This window comes from Prinia subflava, chromosome 20 (assembly GCF_021018805.1).
Source record: "Prinia subflava isolate CZ2003 ecotype Zambia chromosome 20, Cam_Psub_1.2, whole genome shotgun sequence".
Lineage (NCBI taxonomy): Eukaryota > Metazoa > Chordata > Aves > Passeriformes > Cisticolidae > Prinia > Prinia subflava.
In genome coordinates this window covers 1,363,167-1,385,803 of record NC_086266.1, presented here as the reverse complement: position 1 = coordinate 1,385,803, position 22,637 = coordinate 1,363,167, and the positions used below count along the sequence as shown (strand labels likewise).

At 48.8% G+C, this 22,637-nt stretch overlaps 1 protein-coding gene across 1 annotated transcript; it reads left to right on the top strand.

Annotated features, from left to right (window-relative positions):
- The first annotated feature begins 325 nt into the window (after positions 1-325).
- On the top strand, positions 326-21,570 carry LOC134560645 (synaptotagmin-like protein 4). Its single transcript, XM_063416866.1, has 17 exons — positions 326-380; positions 7,214-7,709; positions 9,163-9,314; positions 10,256-10,349; positions 11,405-11,495; positions 11,662-11,755; positions 12,331-13,416; positions 14,225-14,323; positions 14,921-15,012; positions 15,451-15,552; positions 16,212-16,381; positions 16,543-16,645; positions 17,259-17,420; positions 18,065-18,143; positions 18,653-18,752; positions 18,996-19,201; positions 20,230-21,570. Exons 2-17 carry the CDS (start codon positions 7,609-7,611, stop codon positions 20,373-20,375), a joined length of 2,877 nt encoding a protein of 958 aa, XP_063272936.1. The 5' UTR covers positions 326-380; positions 7,214-7,608; the 3' UTR covers positions 20,376-21,570.
- The last annotated feature ends 1,067 nt before the right edge of the window (positions 21,571-22,637 follow it).

The window sequence follows — 22,637 nt, the reverse complement described above, 5'->3', positions numbered from 1 at the left end:
TGCCATCTGTCCCGGGATGGATAGCCCCGCCCCCGGGATGGATAGCCCCGCCCCCGGGATGGATAGCCCCGCCCCCGGGATGGATAGCCCCGCCCCGGGATGGATAGCCCCGCCCCCGGGATGGATAGCTCCGCCCCCGGGATGGACAGTCCCGCCCCTGAATGGATAGTCCCGCCCCCGGGATGGATAGCTCCGCCCCCTGAATGGATAGCCCCGCCCACTGGAAGGATAGCCCCGCCCCCTAGGTGGATAGTCCCATCCCTGGATTAATAGCCCCGCCCCATGGGGATAGCCCCGCCCCCAGGGGATAGCCCCGCCCCGATGTGGATAGCCCCGCCCCGGGCTGGATGGCCCCGCCCCGCCCCGCGCCGCCGAGCCAGGTAAGGGCTGCGGGGTTCGCCGTGCCGGGCACAGCCCCGGTGTGCGGGAGGGGGGCAGCGCAGCCCGGCCGAGCTCGGTGCGGGCGCTCCGTGTCTGTGTGCCGTGCCTGCCGGACCTCGCTCGCCGCCCGGAGGTGCCGCTCCCCTCCTGCCCCCTCCCCGTGCCGGCTGTGCCGCGGGTGCCCGGAGGGCTCCGGGGCTTCCCCTCCGCGCAGGGTCTGCCCTCGGGGGCACCGTGCGCCCGGCAGCGGGTGGGAGCGTGGGCTCGGGCGGCTGCACGGAGCGGCTGCCGGGCAGCACACGGGGACAGCCTCGGCGCCCGTGGCGGGGCGGCGGTGCCGGGGGGGACACGGGTCACAGGTGCCGGCAGCGCCCGGGGTCGGGACAGCGCCTGGCACAGCGGCAGGGCAGCGACCGGCGGGGCCGGGGGCACGGAGGTGGCCCGGGGCACACAGGTGACCGTGGCCGTGGCAGCCCTGCAGATGCCGGCTCGGGGCTGGTTCCGCAGACCAGCCTTGCCTTGCCTTACCTTGGGGCATCATTCCCGCGGGTCCGGCCGGGACTTTGTGCTGTTCAAATCGAAGTGTATCTTGCCTTGCGTCGATGAATTAGCATTGTGAAAACCTTTTGCAATTAGTCACAGAGTGGTTTTGTCCCATCTATTAAAATGAAGTTTGTGAGGCAGCTGCTGGTTTTCAGAGGAGTGATCATAGAATAGTTTGGGTTTTAAGATCATCTCCTTCCAACCCCCCTGCCATGGGCAGGGACACCTTACTCTAGACCAGGTTGCTCAAAGCTCCATCCAGCCTGGCCTTGGACACTTCCAGGGATGGGGCAGCCACAACTTTCTCTGTTGTCAGAAAAAATCCAACATTAAAAAGTTCTAAAAAATGAAAGTCCTAGAAAATAAGGGGTACTTTTGATGATTTATAGTGTACTTTTTGTTATTGCTTCCCCACTTTGCATTCTAAATTGCTTGTAAAAAGGTGGATCATGATGTGTCACCTTCCTGTGACTTCTGCTCTTTCGTCTGTATTTTCCTAGTGTCTCCTCTCCATCCTGGTTTTGTTTACTTCCATGCTCATGCTTCATTGTTGTAAATGCTTGGCATGGCAATAAAACCAGCATTAATTAATTTCTGCTCCCTTTGCAGCCACCTCCCCAGTGTGATCAATGCTGTTGTATAAGCCATGGTAACCTATGACCTGTCTGGTTCTTATGTCTTGCTTTGGCAGTGAGTCATTTTCACATAAAATACTTTGCAGTGGAGCTTATCCTCTCCAGTGGTGCTGTAGGCCCAGGGCATGGCCAGACAGTGGAGATGGACTGCTCTGTCCCTGTGAAACTTCTGTCAGCAGGCAGGAGTCAGTCAGTTCTGAGGGCTGAACCCATTTCCTTTACCTCCCTCCCTGTTCCACCTTTGGCAGAATATCTGAGAAACTCCACATGGTGACCCCAGTTTCTGCTCTCCTGCACAATTCTGTAATTGAAGTGTAAACTTACTTTTTTTTTTCCTCCTGAACTCATAAATCGTGGCCCTTTAATGGGCCTCCATCCCTGGGAAAGGGGCAGCCCTTGCCACGGTATGGCACAACATGGCACAAAGTGTTCATTGTCCATCAGGCTCGCTTTGATTGCATTTAAATCAATATTGTTATCTGCTTTCAGAGATGTAGCAGGGGAGTGTGTCTGGTGGGGGGGAGAAAAACAAAGCAATTATAAATGTTTGCAACAAAGTTGAAAGGAGTACAAGGCTGTCCTGGGGTGTAAACAGGCAACAGAGCCTGAGAAAATTAAGGGTTTGTTAGTGACACTCAATTCAAAAGCAAGTTACTTTTTTTGGTTTTTTGCAAGTTAAACCTAATGGTGCAGTTCATCTTGAAGGGCCAAACCAGATGGGATTAGAAACTCACACAGGGAAGATGCTGCTGGAACTGCTCTGGGTGCCTTTTCCACAACAGCATCATCATACAGTTGTGTCTGGGCAGAATTCGAGTCATCACTGCTCCTCTAAAAGCTCCCAACCTTATTCAGCTTAGGTACTTAGAAATAAAGTTCAGATGACTTTGTTATTTTTATCCAAAAAGTCTGTTTTCTCCACCTCCCTTCAAGATTTGCTAAGTACTCATGGAGCTGCACAGATGGAAGAAACACCTTGTCTGGGCAAGGAAGTGGTAGCAGATGATCACCTGATACTGATTTTACTTTTAGTGATTTAATTAAATCAGTGCAATCTGTGTTGGGACTTCTCACTCAAGTTTGTCTAAACTTTTATGTTAAGCTAAACTAAATGACAGGCCATGTCCACATGCAGATTTGTGCCAGTTTAGGCACATCTGTTTATAGCTGTGCTTGTAGCTAATTAATCTGCAACTTTCTCCAGCAGAGAGAGCCTAGCATGAGAACTGTGGTTTTGTGTTGAAATCTTTTCATCTCCATCTGGTAGTTTTGGCCTCCTCATGGCTGTGGGTGTTGGATATCACCTTTCATGGGACAGATTTAAATCTTTCACTGCCTTTGAGCATTGCAGGGGACAGAGAGTGGAAGCAGGTGCCTTCTTCTTGTAAGTGATGAGTGCTGCTTCCTGTCCCACTCAGGTCATCCTTCTCCTGGAGCATAGACTTGCCTGCAGTAGGTGAATTAATGGCTGAGTCTGTGTTTGCATTGGAAAGTTGCATTATTTCTGGAAGGAAAGTGGCCAGGTTTTAAAAAAATATTCCCCTGTATGCATTTGTTTTCTCGTGGAATGAGGTCTGTGAAAGCAGGGATGTGGCAGAGTCAGTGATAGGGTTACTCCCCCTGGAGTTTCCTTTCACTGTAGGGCAGGGTGACAAAGTAAACCAGCTTTAGTTAAAATTTTAGTGTAGTGAATTTCTGTGCTAGAACTAGGCCCAGCACAGACCAGTCTAGGCTTCAGCACATGCTTGAGAATCAGAAGAGATAAAGGCCTGGATCCTGGGTCAGGCATGGATGGGCTTGGGCATCATTTTTCTGCCTTCCATCACGTGGGGGTGATGTCTACATCCTCAGCCTCTGGATTTAGACCCTCTTTATTTGGAATCAATAACTGGAAACTACAGATCAGGCAATTACTTCCTAAGAGTTTCTAAACCTCCTTTTCCTGGATGTTGGAGGGAATTGTACCTGCCAGATACCTCAAACAGTGAGGTGCACCCTGCTGTCTTACAGTTAACACTGGCATGAAGGTATTTCAGACTCATCCAGGCCTGGCTGAGGCTTAAAAATAATCAGTGACCAGAAGGAAGGATCCCTCAGCAGGCAAAGTTTCCTAAACAAACAGCTCTGCTCTCCCTTGGGATTTATCACCACGCCTCAGGCCGCTGAGCTCAGCAGGCACAGCAGTACCAAGGAATTGTTGGGCCCTGCATACTTCTAACTTCTCCACCATGTTACAAACAAGGTGGTTTTAGCATTCTGAGGGGTTTTTTTAAATAAAATGGTTTCTGTTCTGGAGGGCTCCTGGCTAGGGTAGGTGTTGCATGCTCACAGTTATTGGGGCATAACAAGCAGGGTCAGGAAAGCGATTTAAGACATGACACCACTGCAGGCAAACGTGGAGAAATTATGTTTGGAGGAAAGCACAGTTGAGGTCAACAAATATTTTTCTGGGTCAAAAATAAAAGACAAGAGTTCTCATAGGTGCTTGCTTTTTTCTACATCTTCCATTTCTGCAGTTTCTTTGTTTGAATTCAGCTCAAACTTACCTTCTACCTCCCATTTTTCATATTGAAAATATCTGGGTTCTGAGGATGAGTGAGTGACAAAGGGGGACAGGGAGGGGATTCATCTAAATACTTGCAGTGTTCTAGCTTTAAGCCCTAAACTGGCTCACAGCTAAGCTGTAGGGGTGCAGGTTTGCTACAAACTAATAAATAGGGAATGGGAAGTCTTTTAGAACTTGTTTTCCTGAGGACATAAGTGCAGACTTAGAGCAAACCTCAGCACAAGCCCTTGGGAGTGGCATGCCTGTGCTGGGGATGAATGGCAGGGCAACAGGGCAAAGTCTCTGGAGTCTGGCATCCTCTCTGGGGATCCAGCCACCCTGTTCTCTGGGATATTAGGGGATTTCTTGGTGTCCCAGGTGGCTGTGCTTGTTTATTTGTGTTCTGGCAATCTGCAGGATTACAATGAACTACATCCTGCAAGCCCTGCAAATAGTTCCCACCTATGAAATAAACAGAACTCTTAAATATTTAGACTATAGCACTGCATTATCAGTTTACTATCAATGAAAGGACTTGTTGACCTTAAGGAGTCTGAGTCAGACTCTTCCTCTGATGGGTGTTTTTATTTTGGCAGGTTGGTTCTAGGAAATAATGATTAAGACTGAGAAGCTGTGTCTTTTGTTTACCCTAGGTGGTAACCTTGGGATAGTTCATTTAATTAAAAATGGCTAAAAGGAAGTAAACTGTGTGTAATGCAAATTCCACCCATGCAGTTCCTTGTTAGAAGGAGATGAGCACAATTCAGTGGAGATAATTATTCATGTGGTGGTTACATTGCATTGGCTAGAAGTGCAGAGGGGAGGAAAAATCCTTATGCATCCTTGACTGAACCTTCTGTACTGTCCTGGCTCTGGGATGTTCTGTGGAAGCCAAGACATTTCTGAGGCTGAGTGCAAATAGGCACAATTCACCCATTCCCTCCGTTATGCATTCCCCACGTGCACTGAATAGGGGACTTTGCTCATTTTTTCAGCTTAGCATTGTGTTGTTGTTCCAAAATATCTTCAGCTGGCTGCTCTTGAGGGGCTGGGCTGGAGACCTGCTTGTTCTGATAAATTCCTGCAATTCCTCTGTGCCATCTTGATCAATGGGCATCCTTCACTAAAGCAGCCTGAGGGGAGGGAAGAGGTTTTGATGAAACAGCAGAGATTCTCCATCGTGTTGGACATTATTGGAAAGGGTGATGTGAAACAATGCCTTGAGCTGAGAGAAGCCACCCAGGGCTGTGCTCAGAATGAACTGAGCAGTGGATTTTTGTTCTGAGATGCACACTGGAGTGGACAGACATCTCTAGGGTCAGAGCTGCTCTCTGCTGGCTGCCCTCAGTGGGGTTATCAGCAGCAGGAGCTGCCCATCGCTCTGTCTGAGGTGGGGAGGGCACTCTGCCATGTACAGCCCTCACCGAATAGAGAAAAATATGTGTAAAGTCTGTGAGTAGCTCAGCTTGAGCAATTCTGGCATTTGTACCTGGCATTGCCAGAGTTTGGCCTTGACATTTCCTGTGTGATGCTAACAGATGTGTTTAGATGTGGACTGCATCGGAGACTACAATTGCCTGCTTTGTTTGAAGTTATTCTTTATCTTATCAGCTGTCTCTCATCTGAAGGCCATTTCTAGATGACTGAGCTGCTTAGGAGGTTTTTGGGTAGGAACTTTAGGCCTCTTTCTCTCATTTCTCTGCCGTGACTCAGACAAAATATCACTGCAGTCAGTGCAGTGGCAGCATTTTTAGTGGAATATCTTTTCAGAAAGCAATTAAATATACTCTCTGCTCTTGTAGTTCACAGCTGTTCTTAGCCAGCAGAGGAGTAGACACTTCAGAGCTGCAAGAGGTTTATTGCAAATTAGGAGGAAATAATGCCCCTTGGCTCCTGGCTTTCCTGTGGATCTGCTGATTTAGATGTGTGTGCTACACCACCCCTGTGGTGTCCGAATTGCTGCTAACAAGTTTTTGACAGGGGGAGGATTCTGTGCGATCTAACAGAGCAATCCAGGCTGTGTGCAGGAGTGTGATCCTGCCTCAGGGGTTAAACAGCCAGGGCAGTGGCACCCAGCACTGTGCCTGCCAGGTCATTGTTACCCTTAATGCATTGTGCTTGTAGACCCAATTAAAATCGTTAATTGTTAAAAGGTTAGCAATTAGCACACCCTCCCTTAACGCTCTGCCCCTGAGTGGTTCGTGGTGGGTTCTCCTTTCCAGCCTGTGCCCAGCACACCCGTGGGGTGCCATCAGTGGGGCAGGGACAGCCCGGTGCTGTCCTGCTGCAGCTGGAGATCATTCCCAGGTTTGTTTATTCCTGCAGCTTTGCAGCTCCTGAGGCTTCCAGCAAAGCCTCCACCTGCAGCGGAGCAGTCTTCTGCACCAGCTCACTTTCCCACAGCAGGTGCATCAAGTGGTTTGATTTTTAACTATATAAAACAAAAGAAGGAGTTGGCTGTTTGGTTTCTGTTAACCCTTTCCTTCTAATGTGGAAAGCTAAAACATTTTCATGGGAGAAAAAAAAAAAAGCTCTTTAAAAAGTAGCCTTTTTCCCAAGAAGTTACTTTTATTTTTTATTGACTGCCATACTGATGAATAAATATGAGTCTTCACTGGAAATATTTCCTGAAGTAGCTTCGGCCCACGTGTCATAGGGATTGTTAAAAATAAATAAAAGTTCTTGGGAAGCAAAGACTGTGATATGTCCCTAGATAGCTTTTCAAAAATAAACTCTATCCCAGAAAATGCTTGCAGGTTGCTGTTCTGTCATCTTCAGATTGCTTTACAAAGGTTGGCTGCTTATCCTTGGTCTCATTTAGGGCACTGGATAAGAAGAATGGAGGTAAAGAGCAAGCAAGCAAGCAATTTGGTAATTTATATGCATATTTTGCTCGTGGCATGCTGAATCAACTGTTTAGTAGGAGAGGGCTAAAATGAAACATTGTCTTGCTTGGGTTAATACCACGTGAGGAGCTCTAGGAAGGGGAGGAAAGCAGGGCTTTGCTTTGGAGCCTGTGCTGGAGCACAAATAAAAACCCCCAATGTACACACGCGGTTACCATATGTCACCTTATCATAAAAGGCATCTCGGCGCTGTTTCTTCGCAGGGATGCCTGAGCTGCACGGAGCAGAGTGCCCCGCCGGGGAGGGCTCATGCCACAGGACCTGGGGCTGCCTTTGCTGAGTGAGGCTCGGTGCCTGCTGAGGCAGCTCCCAGCACTGCCCTCTCGCATCAGCACTCCTGCCCCCGCGCCCGAAGGAAGGCAGAGGAGCCTGGTTTTGGAATTTTCCTGGCATGCAGTGCAGACAGACGTGCTAGCCAAAAGCCTGGAAGGGCGAGCCCCGGTGCTAGGGCGAGCTGCAGCCCAGCCATGCTGGGGTGAGCCCTCCCTCCGGAGCGCGCCTCGCTCAGCGCCGGGGCGGCCGCAGGGGCTGCCCATGGGCTGGGGCAGTGCCTGCCCTGCCTGCCCTGCAGCCACCTGAGGAGCTGAAGGAGGGGAAGATGTTGGACTTGAGCTTCCTGACCGAGGAGGAGTATGAAAAGCTGATGAAGGTTCTGCAGAGGGATGCAGAGCTGAAGAAGAAGGATGGGGATCGCATCAGGTGAGACAGCGTGTGACAGCAGGGTGTGAGCTTCCCCTGGGGAAGGTTTTGTCACTTTTTGTCACTTCTTAGAGAGGAGCATGTGTGTGTATGTGTGTGTGAACAAGGAGAGGTGCAGGTTGCAGCAGTTCTGTCCCTTTTGCTCAGATCCTGATAGATCTTTTCATTGTACCTTGTCTTTCTCAGCTGTCCTTCTGTTGCTGCTGTCCTCTCCTTGCAGGAATGGACTCTCCTTTTGAGTTAATGATCAGCCCTCAGAGCTGCCGGGGCAATCCCCCCTTTCCTGTTCCGTGGAGGAGGACACTGATTTCTTGCTGGCAGAGGTCTGAGCAGGGGAGCAGCTGCTGCCTTGTTTTTACTCACTCAGTAGCACAAAGGCCATAGTGTGTTTTGAAATGAGATTTTACACAATAAGATTTTAAATCCCCTTCTCTGTTTCATGTTGCCCTATTGCTTTTTGAGGTGCACCATTTGTCCTTCAGAGAGGGGTGATCAGAGGCTGCATGATCTGCCAGAGGTTTGCAGGGAGCCAGGAATTCTTGCTCAGTTCAGCTCCTCTGCCACTGGCCATGCTGGAGCTCAGGATGAGCAGAACTCCTTGTTGCTGCTGTCACTTTTTAAATGCCAGCATTAGCCCATCTGGGCTGACAGCATGCACCAGGCTCAGGGAGCTGGCACCCAATTCCCCATGGCAAGGAAGGAGTAACTCAGTGAGTGTGGATGGCACCATGCCAGTGTACCCCAGCTAAGGAGCTGAGTCTTGGATTTGCTGCTGAGCCAAAAAAAGAGTAGAGGATAGAAAGGATGCTCAAGGCTTGCAGGGGGAGCAGGAGGCTTTGCTGCAGGCTCCTGGGAGCCTGTGTGCCCTGGCCTCTGCTTGGGGGTGGGAGCTGGGGAAACAACTGGAAGCCAGGAGCCTGGACTTGGGATGCGTGTGTCTGCATGCTCTTGCCTCTCCTCTGAATTGAAACAATTTCAAAAATAGGCATGGCAGGGAAAGGAGCAGTGACCAGGGAGGATGCTGCTTCCCTAAATATCATTATTTGTTTGTGTGGTTTGCAGCCAAATTTGATCCAAAGGGTTTTGCTGCTCATGAAGAGTTTAATAGGCAAATCAAATGGAGAAGTGCAAGACAGACAAACAGCCCCACCCCTTCCTTAACCCTCAGGGCAGCCAAGCAAGTGGACAAATCTCCTTGCCAGGTGAATGGTTTGGATTTGTGACATTTGGAAGAGGTGAAAGCCCGTGTTTACAAGGTGCTGTTCCCATTTCTGATACAGGATAAATCAGCTGCTGTTTTAATGCTGGTTTGGATCTTGTGATTGCAGAGAACAATCTCTGGATCCTTCATAGTGTCAGACAGGTGAACCCATGGACAGATTACAAAGGCAGCTCAGGGGAGGTCAGAGATTTGAAGATTTTTTTGGTGTGTAATGTTTGCCCTGACTTCCAGGCGGATACAAGGCTCCATCAAGGATGAGAAGAAGAAGAAGTTTGTGACAGGTGAATGGTTTTCTGAAGTGAAGGCAAAACGGTTTCAGGAAGACTTGGAGGGGCCGGATCTGCTTCGGGCATCAATCAGAAGGAAAAAGGGCAAGTTAGAAAGTAAGTATGTTAGTGTACAACTTCAGAAAACAAATTGATGGACCAGAAAAAAATTGGTCCAGGATGGGAGTCTCCCTGTCCTGGGAGTCTGTTGAGAACCAGTCCCTGTGTTGTGATAAGGGGATTCTCATCTATGTTTTCAGTACCAGAAAAACATCCCTTTTGGTAACATTTTTGTTACCTAAATCAGGGCTCAAAGAAAAAATGACAGTGTGGCAGAGGACCAAGGCAAAAGCCATGTGCAGTGAATGCCTTCTCCCCACTTCAGCTTCTTTTTTCTTTTTTTTTTTTTTGCTTTTTTTCCCCAAATTTGTGTGCTAGATGTCATTGGTACCATATCTTACCACAGAGGTAAAAAGAGAAGGGGATGATGTAGGACCCACTTCCCACCCCTGCCAGGGGAGCAGCAGAATAGATCACTCCTTTGTTTGCTGAGCCTCCTTGGCCAGGATGTGTCTGTAGCAGGCAATATAGAAAAAATATATATTGTCTTTGGGAGCTTAGAAGATGTAGCTGGGCCTTGTGCCAGTAAAAATAACAGGGATCTCCTCATTAACTGTATTGGCCTCCTCCTTTGTTTGCCAAGATCGGAGGACTTGAGTCAAAACAGGAAATGGCTGAATTTAAATCCTGGAACAGATTAACTTTATTGACAGTCAATGGCAGTGTCCTGTGGAGGTTCCCAGTGATGTGACAGCTCCTGGCACGAGCTGGGCATTGGGCAGCTCTGGCCTCTTGCACCTGTGGGGTCTGGAAGTGCCTTTGCTGCCCTGGGGCCTCCCCATCCTTGGGGAGAGCAGGAGAACCCCTGAGAGCCCTGTCCTCCTAAACCCCCAGGGACTGTGCTGGTGGGATGCTTTTCCATTGGGCAAACCCCAAACAAAGCACACCGAGCACTGCAAGTTTAATGAAATGTCATTTCTCACCTGTCTCTGTTACAGATGAGGCCAACAAGCACCTCCAGATGGGTGTGGAAAGCAAAGCAGCCCCAGGTCCTGCCCTTCCTGAGGACGGTGTTGATGCAGGAGAGGGAAGGTAACTCAGGCTGCTGCTCCTCCTTGTAATGAAAATTGAATGCTACCCATTAAACCCTAACTGAGTTTCCAAGACTGTATAAGTAATATGTTCTGTAGGATATTTTTAAGTTCTTCTTCCAGGAATTGTCAGACTATCAATCCACCCCTAATAATCAAGTGCTAATGTGCTTATCCCACAAAGGTCTTTTCCTGCATGATTTGATAAGGGATCAGTAAAATGGAAGCTGTCTCTAATGCCAGGATATGCTGGTTAGTTTTTCAAAGTAATTATGGTTTTATTTGTTTAATTTTTGCTATGGAGCAACACTAACAAAATGAACTGTTGGAGGAAACTGCTCATTTCCTGCTGGTGCCAAACTCTGTGTCCAGTGCTCAGCCCTCTCTATCAAGGCTTGGTAGGATTTCACATTGTGCTGACTGAGCAGAAACATCTATTAAAAGCACTCCAGTGAGCAAGTCAGTGACCTCACTCCACATCCGTGGGCTGTGGAGAGGCAATTAAAATACCCACATATTCATGTATTGTTGTTCCCATCTCATTTGCCTCTTTTTTGTCAGCAGAATGAGGAATCATTCTCCACAGGTGGCAGTTGCTCCAGTTAAATATTAAATATGGGCCTTGACAACACTTGCAAACCTCCTGCAGTTGATTAGTGGGTGTTGTTTAATGAAGGATCCAGAGGCAACAGGCCCTGGGTGCTCCTGCTTTGCTGGCACAACACCCAGTGGTTTTTATTGGGGGGGTTTGGTTAAATCCTGAAAAGCTAGCTTTGTTTTCTTTGTTTTTCTCATTCAGTCTCAAGCAAGGTGTGGCCTGTTCCTTCCTGGGCCATAGCACAGAAATGTCTCTCCCTCCTGCGTGGCCCTTGGGCTCTTGTGGCCCTTCCCAGAAGGGGAAAGTCTGAGCAAACCCAGTAGTTGACACACATTGTTTTCACTGAGCAAGTTCTTCATCTGAGCAGAGCTGAGGTGGTGTTGGAGACTGCCTGAGCACCCAGACAGGCACATCATCACCACAGACCTCCTTGTTGAGGCATTTCTCCTCTCCCACAGGTCCAGTACACCTACTCTTGAAACCACAGAGCAGAAAATTGTGCCAAAACCAAAGCCAAGACTTCCTGTCCAGTTGTCTGCATCGTACAAGGTAGTACAGGCACAACCTCTGCACTTTGTTTGTTACTCCTTGGAGCTTCACACAGTCTGTACCTCCTGACAGGGGCTCCACAGGCTGCCTGCCCTCGTGTCTCTGCTCAAATCAAATACAATTTTTCCAGCTTTGCCAGTATTTATAAGATTTGTTTTCTGTTCAGAGATCCAGCACACATGATGTCTCCTCCTCAGAGAGTGACACTGGAACAAGTCCATTTGTGACAGCAACAAACAGCTCTCATTTGTCTAGAAAAGGTAAGAGTTTTGTTACTCAACATCAAACACCAAGAGACAAGATGCTTTTCAGTGTGTGTACAAATAAATAACAAGGAGTACCTTGGCATGTAAGATTGGGCTGTGAATTACAGCCAGGGCAGCAGGGACCAAGGCAGAAAGCAATGTGATGACTGCAGCTTCTCTGGGCTCTCAGTACATATTAAACTGAGTGCTTGGCTCTCAGCTCTTTAATACACAAGAGGATTTACCCTTTCTTTCCAGCATTGACTGTGTAGTGTAGTCTGGAACATTGCAAATAGCCAGGAGGGAAGCTGTCAAATTGAAAGGGAACCTGCAAACAAATCCACAACTCGCAGCAACAGTTTGGAGCTCAGTGGATTTTTTCTGTTGCAGGGAGAAGGACTGGGGTTTTCAGGGCTCTCTTCAGGTGGAAGGGAACTTTCTAGAGTCTGAATATGGAAAAGAACTAGGAATATATTGATGATTTCTGAAAATTCCCTGTCTCCTCATTGAGAAATTTCAGCTCAGACCTTGTGGGGAGAGATTGGATGTGATGCAGAGGGACAGGCTCTGAGCATTGGTTGTTGTTGCAGGTCATGGAGTGTCTCCACTGCCCACGCAGCTCCCCGAGGACGCTGTGCCTCAGCCCAGCACTGCACCTGCAGGAGAAGCTGCTGATGGGGCCACCAGCACCACAGAGGGGCCAAAAACTCCACCCGGAGAACCTTATGGTCCCAGCAAAATACCAGTGAGGAAGAGACCCAGCAGAGCCTTCCCCAGCTCTGAGCAGCCTGTGGGTGACACGGGGCCAGCAGAGAAGGGCCCTGCCAAGGACGAGGCGCTGGGCAGCCCCAGAGCCCTGCCCGCGGACGGGGCCGGCAAGCAGGGCGTGAACTACACCATCTCCTCCATGAGCACCAAGGAGGAGGACATCGGCCTGGACCGTGAGCACTTCAGGAGCCTCAAGAGCTTTTGGGAGAAGGGAGCGGACTCGGCGGGAGCACGGCCGGGCCGGGCGGGCGCAGACAGCCGGCACGCCAGGCCGGGCCGCTCGCCCTCCACGCACGGCCAGGCTGCTGAGGGAAACCCTGGTGCCTTCCCCAAAGCAAAGAGCCCCCACAAAAGGACAATAACGCTGTCTTCCAGCGAGGAGGAGCCAGGCTGTGCCGCCCCTGCGAGGAAGGGCTCGGTTCCTGTCGCTCCCAGATCCACGAGCGCCAGGAGCAAAGGCGGCCTGGTGGCCACGAATGGCTCCCTGAGGGAGGGCAGCGAGGAGCTGCTGCTGCCAGGGGCAGAGAGGGCAGTGCAGCACTGCTCCAAGAAATCCAGGCTGCCTGTGCGAGGGACTCCCATCCCACCTGAGTCAGCCACCAGGGATGTGCCTGGCAGCGGGCTGGAGCCAGGGATGCCTGTGGAGGAGCTGGTGGTGGCAGAGGAGCACAGGCCCACAGCGAGGTCCCTGGCCAGCAGGGTACAGATACTCATCGACCCCGCGCTCACAGATGGGGAAAGCGATGATGAGAAAGGGGAAAGATCTGATCTGGGCACTCAGGACAACATGGAAATAAATGGAGAGCTACCTGAGGAGAAAATGTGCGAGTCTTCAGACCAGCCAGCACCTGGTGATCCACCCAGAGAGAGAGGAGCTGTTCAGGGAACAGACTCGGCTGTTTGCTCAGGTACTGAGAGCTGTGGCTGCACCCTGTGAAATCCAGACAGAGAGCCACCCCTAAGCCTGTTTTCTTCCCTAAACCTTCTGCATTTTGCACAATTTCTTCATCTGTCCGTTTATCCTATATTGCAATTTGTCTGGAGTTAGCTTGTGTAGAATGCGCTCTGCAGACAGCTCTGGAAACAAATCTTGTGTAGAAGGGGATGGTTCCCCTGCTTTCCTCCCCTGTGCCTTACCTGCCTGCCTCACCTTGGGACAGCCCTGCACTCCCTACAGCACATCACAGGAACTCACTTCATTTCACTCACTGGCAAGGTTGTATTTTCTTCAAATGTGGGACTGGAGGAATTCTTTGGGGTAGTAGAGAAAAGTCTGGCACAAATAGAAGAAATAAAATGTGAAGCAAAGTGTTTAATAAATACACTGGCTCTTAGAGTACCTTGATATAGCCACTGGCTGTCAGTGCCTAAATGACATTTTGTGTCTTTTTGGGGTGCACAAGTGAACTTTGATTCTCAGGGCTTTTTCCTTTATTAATTCATTTATTTTAGGTTGATACTAGCAGATGTCTCTGTTTCATTGAAAGCGCTTCACAAGAGTTGGTCTGTGTTGGGGACTGGGTTAATGCAGTTTTTACATTTCTTGGCACAATGTAAAGAGGTTTTCTCAGGGATTATTGGGAAGCAGCCCTGTGCAGTGTGACTGCAGTGTGCTCTAGGCAGAGTGGCCAAGGGAGGCACACACACATGGGTTTGTTGATGCACTGCCCATTTGTGTTTATTTACCTTGTTGATTTGGCTTTTTGTGTATTCCAGAGGAAGAGGGGGATCATTCTCCTGCTGCTCAGGCACTGGCCCGAGCAAATGGCATTAATCTTGCAAAGAGCATGCTGAACATTTACACAAGCACAGAGAGTGAGTAAATCTTTCTTCTTTTTGGTTTACATTTGCTTAAGGTAATATATTATGCCAGTTTTTCATCACCATGCTTCTGTGCATGTATCAGGCTGGGAAAAGAAGATAAAGATACAAAAAATAAGTTTTAGTTAGACTTCTAAGCAGTCCAGTAATCATCTTTCTATTGATAGGAAACTCTCTAACTTTTTTCTTTTAGATAATCTGGCTGTTGTCCACCTCTGTGTCTAGCAGAGTATTTCAGAGGTGCATGCAGTGGTGAAATTGGGGGTATAAATATTTTAGTGCTCTTTTCTACAAAAGAAAAGCAGGCAACATCCACGTCCTTGTGCTGATTAGGGAATTAGATGAGCCACTAGAGGGAGTTCCACACTCCCACACAGTGAATGGAAACACTGGAAATAGCTCCGGGATGTTAATGAGCAGTTTTTGTCTTGGGGAGGATCAGCTTCAATGACAGTGACACAGACAGGGCAAGTGGGTAGTACTCCAGTGCCTTCCACAAGGCTTTTCTCCTTCCTCGTGCCCTTTAAAAGTGTGACTTACAATTTCCTGATCCTGACAAGCAGTCTTGATGCCCTTTTTTTGTACCTGCAGCATACAATAAACCCCATTTGATACCACACCAATATCTTGAGCCCGAAAGAGTCAAAGAACTGAGCAGATCTTCTCCTCTCCTGTTGTCTGAGGTGGGTTGATGCCAGAAACTGAAATAGTGTTCACAGCATTCCCTGAATGGGAGAATGCTTCTCCTGAGGGCCAGCAGCACTTGCTTTAGAGCATGCCTTGGTTATGTCATGAATAAATGAGAAATGCCTTAAGAAAGAAGCCCCCATTAACCCAGAGCAGCTGTTCCATCCTGGAGGATGTTGCCGTGTGTGTCAAACCACGCTGCTCTGTGCCCTTCCCAGAGCCCAGGCGGGGCACGCAGCTCTGTGTGGAGGCAGGTAATGATGACGTTCAGTGCTGCTTGGAGGGGATGCCCTGGGGAGGCTCCCTGCACTCTCCTGCACTCTCCTAACCTGATCTCTGCTTAATGGGGCTCCGCTGAGCAATTCCTTTCTCTCTTCAGCGTCGCAAAGCGCTCGTTGTGCAGAGCCTAAAGATGCTTCTTGTTTTCTGAGCAGACCGAATCGGACACGGCTTCAGAGATCAGCTTCCAGTTTAACAGGCACAAGAAGAGCCCCAGCACTGGCAGCCACTCTTCAGACATGGCTTCAGTCTCCTCGGTAGGTACTGAGCTCCTGCACAGGGCTCCTCACGGGGATGTGGCAGTGGGAACGGACAGTGGGCAAAAAGAGGTGTTCAGGCTTCCTCACTTGGGTCTGGGAAACCATAAGGAGGAATTCAAACAGTCTTTGGTGAGAGAAAACAACCTTTGCAGGTGGTGTTTGTCTAATTTGTTGTTGACTTGCAAGAAACGGTCGAGGAGTGTTGTTCCTAACTGTCCAGTGGTGGTCTGGTGTTGGTTTGCTGACCAATGGAACTTTGCTCTTTTGGAACTGTCTATAAAAGAGGGTTTTGAAGAATAAAGATGGCTCTCACTTGCTATAAGCCTGAGAGTCCATGTCGTTATTTTCATGCAGTCCTTAAAACAATAATGACATGCAGTGACACTGCATTCAGGCTGCTGCTGCTGCTGTGGCCTCCAGAGCATCCTGGTGGTTTCTGCAGGGCTATTTCATTAAAGGAATGGGGGTGATTATTGACTTGCTCAGGTCAAAGGAGTGAATCCAGGTTCCACCTCAAAATAGAGACCCCCTGAGTCATCCTTGGTCAGCGCCAGGTTTCCTCTCTGGGAATGCATTTCTCAGACTGTTGTCTTTGCCCAGCACCCAGTGAGGCCGTGCCTGTTGCAGTGGCACTGACCTTGCCCTTCCCCTGGCAGGTGAGTGGCAGTGTGCTCAGTGTCTACAGCGGCGATTTTGGGAGTGTGGATGCCCAAGGAACCGTGGAGTTTGCTCTGGACTATGACGAGAAGAACCGGGAGTTCCAGGTCCACGTGTCCCAGTGCAAGGACCTGGCTGTGGTGGATGAGAAGAAAGGCAGATCTGACCCGTGAGTGGTGTTTGAGTGCCTTGTGACTTCTACACTGCTCAATTCTGTGTTCTGCAGGGCTTTTATTTGCTTTAAATGTAATGGTTCCTTCCTTCCTTCCTTCCTGCCAGCTCATTAGCTTGGCAATGTGGAACAATATCCAACTGGAGTTTGTTTCCTAGGTATGTCAAAACTTACCTGCTCCCAGACAAAGCTAGGATGGGTAAGAGGAAAACATCAGTGAAGAAGAGGACAGTGAACCCCATTTACAATGAGGTGTTACGGGTAAGAACCAACACACTCTGAAAACCTCTGTTATAGCAGGCACCTCTATCAGGCTGCAAAGATCCTGCCTTCAGGCCAGGTGCTTTGCCTGCCTCCTGCCAGCACTGCTCTGCTCTTCCCTGGGGTTTGAGAGGCCTGGGATGTTAAAGGTTCCTCTGCACCCAAGATTTCTCTGCCAAAACCACACAGGTCTTTGGATGCAACAGGGACCTGCGCTCAGAGCAGGGGCTGTTTGTCCTCCCCTGGATGCAGGCACAAGGCACAGGACTGCTAAGAAAGGTCTGCATTATGTGATCATACTCATCAAAGCATAGAGGATTATTTAACAATGCCCAGGCCTGTGTTAATAATTCTTGAAAGAATATTGGTTTTGCCCTGTGATGAATGGAATGCCAGGTTTCCCTGTGCTCAGCAGAAAAGCTTTGTCAGGGTATTGCTACAGGGCAAAAAAAAAAAAGAGAGATGTTCAGATGGAAGCCAGTCCATGGGTAGTGCATGTGTGGGGTGGGTTTGAGAGTCTCAGAGCTTATTCAAGCTTTTGAGTAGTTTATTTCTGTTGGTGAAAGAAACAGAAGAAAAAACTGAACAACCTGACTTCTCTTTCTTCTTCTAGTATAAAATAGAGAAAATGGTATTGCTGATCCAAAAATTGAATCTCTCTGTTTGGCACAATGATCCATTGGGACGTAACAGTTTTTTGGGAGAGATTGAGATAGACTTGGCCAGCTGGGACTGGAGCAACAGGAAACTCAACTGGTACCCACTGAAGCCCCGGGTGAGTGTCTGAGCTGCAGCCCTGAGGCCCTGAGGGTGGCAGAAGTGCTTCCTGAGCCCTCTGAGCTCTTTGGGTATGGTGGAACAGGACAAACTGAGCTGTACCTGGACACCTCAGTGCTCAGAACAGCCTGCTGGGTCTGTTCTGGGGACTGCTCTGTAGGGACACTTTCACCAGTGCAACCTGGCACTAACCACAGCAGCTTTGCCATTCCCTCCACTCACATCAGGACCATCCCTTAAAACCAGCAGAGTACTAGCAGCTGACAGGCCTTGAGAGGTAAATATTCAGGTTTTTGTAAAGCCTGTACAGCTTCCTGCATGCTGTTGGATTCACAGGTCTGATATGAGGCCCCTTTTAAGCAAATAGAGGAAATTTATTCTTTCTGAACCAATATGTTTCATTATATCCAGTTGGACATGTCTGGAAGGGCAGACCTGTACTCTGAATCCTCAGGCTTTCGCTTCTGAGAGACTGAGTTTGAGAACAACCCACAGAGAAATGACCTGCCCTAAGAATGGGCTGCTCCAGCCATGAAAATCAGACTTTGTCCATTTGTGCTCCTGCACTGAAGTCAAAAGCTGTTTGCCTTGCTGTGTTTCCACAATCCTCCATTTAGTCAGCCATAACTGTTTGTGTTTCAGAGCCTTTCTGCTGTTAATGGTGTGGATCACCGAGGAGTGATGAGTTTGTCCATTAAGTACGTCCCCCCTGGAAGCCTAGGTGAGTGTGGTTTGTGCATTAAGTGCAAACACACAGCTTGCAGTGCCTCATCTGCTTAGGGGCTGCTTAAGAGGAACCTCATTAGAGCAAGAGCTGAGAGATCAGCACAAAGGCAGAGTTTGACAGCACTGCCTGCAGCCTACATCTGCTTTCCACATCTGAATTTACTGGGAAAGCGCTGGGGAGAGAGGAAGGGCTCAACAACCTCCAGCTCATGAGCTGTTAGGAGCATGTGGGCACTGTGGGCTGCTGTGATGAAGCCATGGGACTGTGGGGCAGGCACAAGGCTGGCTTGGCTCAGCAGTTCCCCCTCTTTTGCTGTCTGATACAGATCCAGGTTGTGTCAGCAGCCCGTGCCCACAGCAGTGACAGGGCTGGCTGCAGTGCTGGGATCCCCAGGGAGGGGCAGTGGGCACACAGGAGCCTGTGGGTCCCTGCAGAGCAGCCTGTCATTCTGGGAGCCGTGGCTCTGGCTGGCATGACAGCTTTTCTCTTCTCATCAACGGCAGGGCCCAAGAATCCTCCCTCTGGTGAAGTTCACATCTGGGTCAAAGACGTCAAGGACCTGCTGCAGTTGCGTCCCTCGGGAGTTGACTCCTTTGTGAAGTGGTGAGTGCCTGAGCAGGGTGCTGCTGCTGCTCTGTGCCCACACAAAGGGCTCTGCTTCCTGCTCTCTTCTCAGGCTCACCAAGCTGTGCCTGCATTCTGGAAAGCCTTTGTGCTGCACTGGGAGAATTGTAGGGAGGAATTGCCCTTGTTACTCAGCTGTGGCCAAGCCAGGAGAATCCTTGCTGTGATGAAGCTGTTGGTCAGTGCTCAGTGCTTCTCACTGTGTGTTTTCTCCTCTCAAAGCTATGTGCTTCCAGACACCAGTAAGAAGAGCTACCAAAAGACCCGAGTCATAAAGAGAGACACAAACCCCGTGTTCAATCACACCATTGTGTATGATGGCTTCCACACGGAGGATCTGAAGGATGCCTGTGTTGAACTCACAGTGTGGGACCATGAAAAGCTTACCAACCATTTCCTTGGAGGAATCAGGCTGGGCCTTGGCACAGGTGAGTATTTTCCTTTATATTAACTCAATGCCACAGTGCTGAGGCACAAGGTAAAGTGGGAGGTTACAGAGTGCTGGAGAGAAACCAGGGATGGGGTGTCTCAGTAGTGGTACCTGCACTGTGTCCTGGATGGACACGGTAACGACCCTCTGTTCCCACATCCTCTGCCAACATCACATCTGAGGTCTGACAAAACTCAGGACTCTCCTCGGGTCCCTCAGAGAGTTTTCCTGCTGTTACAGGAAAGCAGGACTGCATGACACACCAACATCATGCTGGTGCTCAGGGGTGGACTGGAGCACCCAGTGCCTGTCCAGCCTTGAAGGGCCTCAGAGATTTCCCCATGTTGCAGTCAAGGATGAGTGTTCCTTGGGGGACAGGGCTCAGGGGAGCTGGAATGTCTGCCCTGCAGCTGCACTGTAGCTCTTGGCTTTGCCTGTATGTCCTCTGTTTTCTACCTCCAATGTCACCAGGTGGGTTGGGAACTCTCCAGAGGGAAGGGACAACAAGGAAAGGACATAAAAACACCAAATTCAAGATTAGCTGTGATCTAAATGTGGGCTTCTCTCTCATTGACAAGTAATTGGCACTTAAAAATTAGGTTGAATTAGAATTGATGTACACACTTTTCTGCTATGATATGTTTGATTCCTATAGAAATGAAACAAGAGAATTTTGGTGAATACTCCACCTTGTCCACAAGAAAATCTTGTAAGGGGAAAACCAAGCCTTTCAAACCTTCTTTACCATTCAAAAAGATGCAAAAAAGGCTTGAGCCCAATACTGCTTTCCTTGGCAGGTTATGTTTGGGGTTTTGCATTTTGTGGCTTTTGCAGTGACTTCATTCTGAACTCTGGTGCAGAATGGGCACTTGCAGGGGAACAGGAGGTGCTCAGGGTGCAGCTTGCTGAGGGGGAGCCAGCAGCTTTTATATTAAGACATTGCCTGCAGCAGTTACATCCCACTGAGTGTTTTTGCATGGAGTGGGAACTCTCTGTGTAGCTCCCCAAGTTTTATTTTCTTTGCAGGTCTGAGCTATGGCATCTCCGTGGACTGGATGGACTCCACGCAGGAGGAGGTGGCCTTTTGGCAGGAGATGATGCTGGCTGCCAACGAATGGATCGAGGGGCTGCTGCCACTGCGCTCGCTGGCAGGGAGGAGAAAACTGAAATAACCATTGTTGGTGCCATAGAAATGCCCAGTGTTCATTAGGGTTAGGAAACCTCCTCCTCCAGGGAGAAGGAGACCATCCACAGGGCTGCAAGTGCCAGGGTGATGAGAAAGTCACCCTGGGGGTGTTACTGCTCAGCACTAACCCACTCACGGAGGGCATGCAAGATGCCAAACATGATTTTGACCAAGAAGAAACTTAATTTGCCTTTTTGTTTAATCATTTATGTATTCAGTATATTTGAATTCCATTAAGCTCCGGGAACATCGGCAGGAGGAAAAGGAGATACGGATACTTTTTTTTTAATTTTTACCGTTTCTTGTGCCATTTTTCTTCCGTTTGAGATGGAGTGGTGCTGAAGCAGAGGCATGGTGTTATTCATACTCCCTGCAAGGGGTACACTTTGTACTTGGTGTGCAATTGCTCCAAGTCACCAGCACAGTTTGAGAGCGGGAGCTTTGCATTTGCCACCTCTTTAATGTGAGGAAAATTGAGTTCCAAGGTGCGTCTAAGGAAAGAGAGCACTATTTGCAGCAGAAAATGAAGAAACCTGAGGAGGATGACAATGAGGAATTTGATATATTAATTTCATTCTGCTTTAATCTGAAAGAGTGCAGGGATACTCCTAGTAGGATTTTACAAGCTGTTTTCCTGGCTTTCCCACAGGCTTCCTCAGCGACCTCAGGCAAGTTTCTTTGTGAAAAGAGAGTTTAAGTGCAATACAAGCTAAAATGTTTGCCCAAATGTCAAATATGGTTACACTGCTAACGGGCCTAATCACACCTTTGCAATGCCCTGTGTGCCAAACATTTCAATATGAGCTGCTGAGGCAGGAGCCAGGCCCATGTGAGCCTGGCCTCAGGGCAGGGATGAAGATCAAAACCCACTCTGGAACGCAGGAGATCCTGGAGCTGCTGGGAGAGGTGAGCAGGGAGTGAGTGAATGTGGAGGGAGTGCAGGGCTGCAGTTCCCTGGGGCTCTCCTGCCTCTGCACCCCCTGCTGCCCCTCCAGTCTTCCTTTCACCTGTTTTGAGTTGTCTGCAGCTGGAATTTCCCTTTGGCCAGTAGCTTGCAAAAAAACCTTTGCACGTTGGCCCTGGTGGAGTGGTGGTGTGAATACATCTTGAATTGCAGCTGTGTAATTTCTGTTTTGGATGTACATATTGTGATTAAATAGAATGCTTTTCTTTAGTCATCAGTTGGTTGTCTTGTACCTATTTTTATCATGTTCTAAATAACAAAAAAAGCAAGAGGGGTGGAATTTTGTTGTGTCAAAAGGAAGCACTTTTGCCAAAGGGGAAGGGAAATGTCATGAAGAAATAATTTTTATAACAATCCCACGTTAGATTTTGGCTCTCTGGTTATTTTGATATTCTTCTTTAATGGTTTGATTTTATTTAACTCAAGCCTACTGTGAATTTTCAGCTCAGCAAAGATGGTTGTAAATAAATTAATGGAAAAGTGTACACTTAAAGTAACAAGACTTCTTCTTTAAATGGAAACATTTAAAGCAGCTTTCATCAGTAAAATAAAGAATGAGAGTGGCTTTGCTGTTAGAAAAAGACAATACTTGGAAATACATAAATAATAAAAGCACTAGGAGAGTCCACAGAGTAATAGAATTAAGCACTGACTGTCTAATGAAGGAGCTGATACATCTGTAAAGTCAGCCCAAAAATATTTTGTAGGGGGTTGAGCCTGATAGGTTTTGTTTAGCAAGATTTGATTGTTTATTACCTTTGTGGTAATAAATGGTAATAAATACCTTTACCTATCCCTCCTTTATGGGATAAAATACAATACTGGGCTTAAGCTGAGAGTTTTAAACATTATTATCTTTACCTTAGGTGCTGAATATGTGAATATTTACACATATGTGTAACTTACCTACTGAGGAGCCCAGCACCCACAGGGCTGCTGCTTTCCTCCTGTCTGCAGGGACAGGGATATTCCTGGGGCAGACTCTGGGGAGGAGGTTGGTGATGCCAGGGGCTCTGCCCCAGGTCCAGGTCTCCTCCTGGTGGGTTCAGCTGATTCCTCTCCATCACGAGAGCAGAGTTAACCCTCCTCCTCCTCCTCTTCCTCCTCCTCATCATGCCGCATTAACATTGCCAAAAGTGCTGTTTGCATCGATGGAGCTGGAAAGGGTTGTGTTGGTGTTTCAGAAAATTCACATCTCTCATTGGTGGTGCCAGGAAGGGGAGAAAAAAGGGGTCAGTGGGCCAGTCCATCCCAGCAGAGTTACTGCTATGAACTTGGCACAGG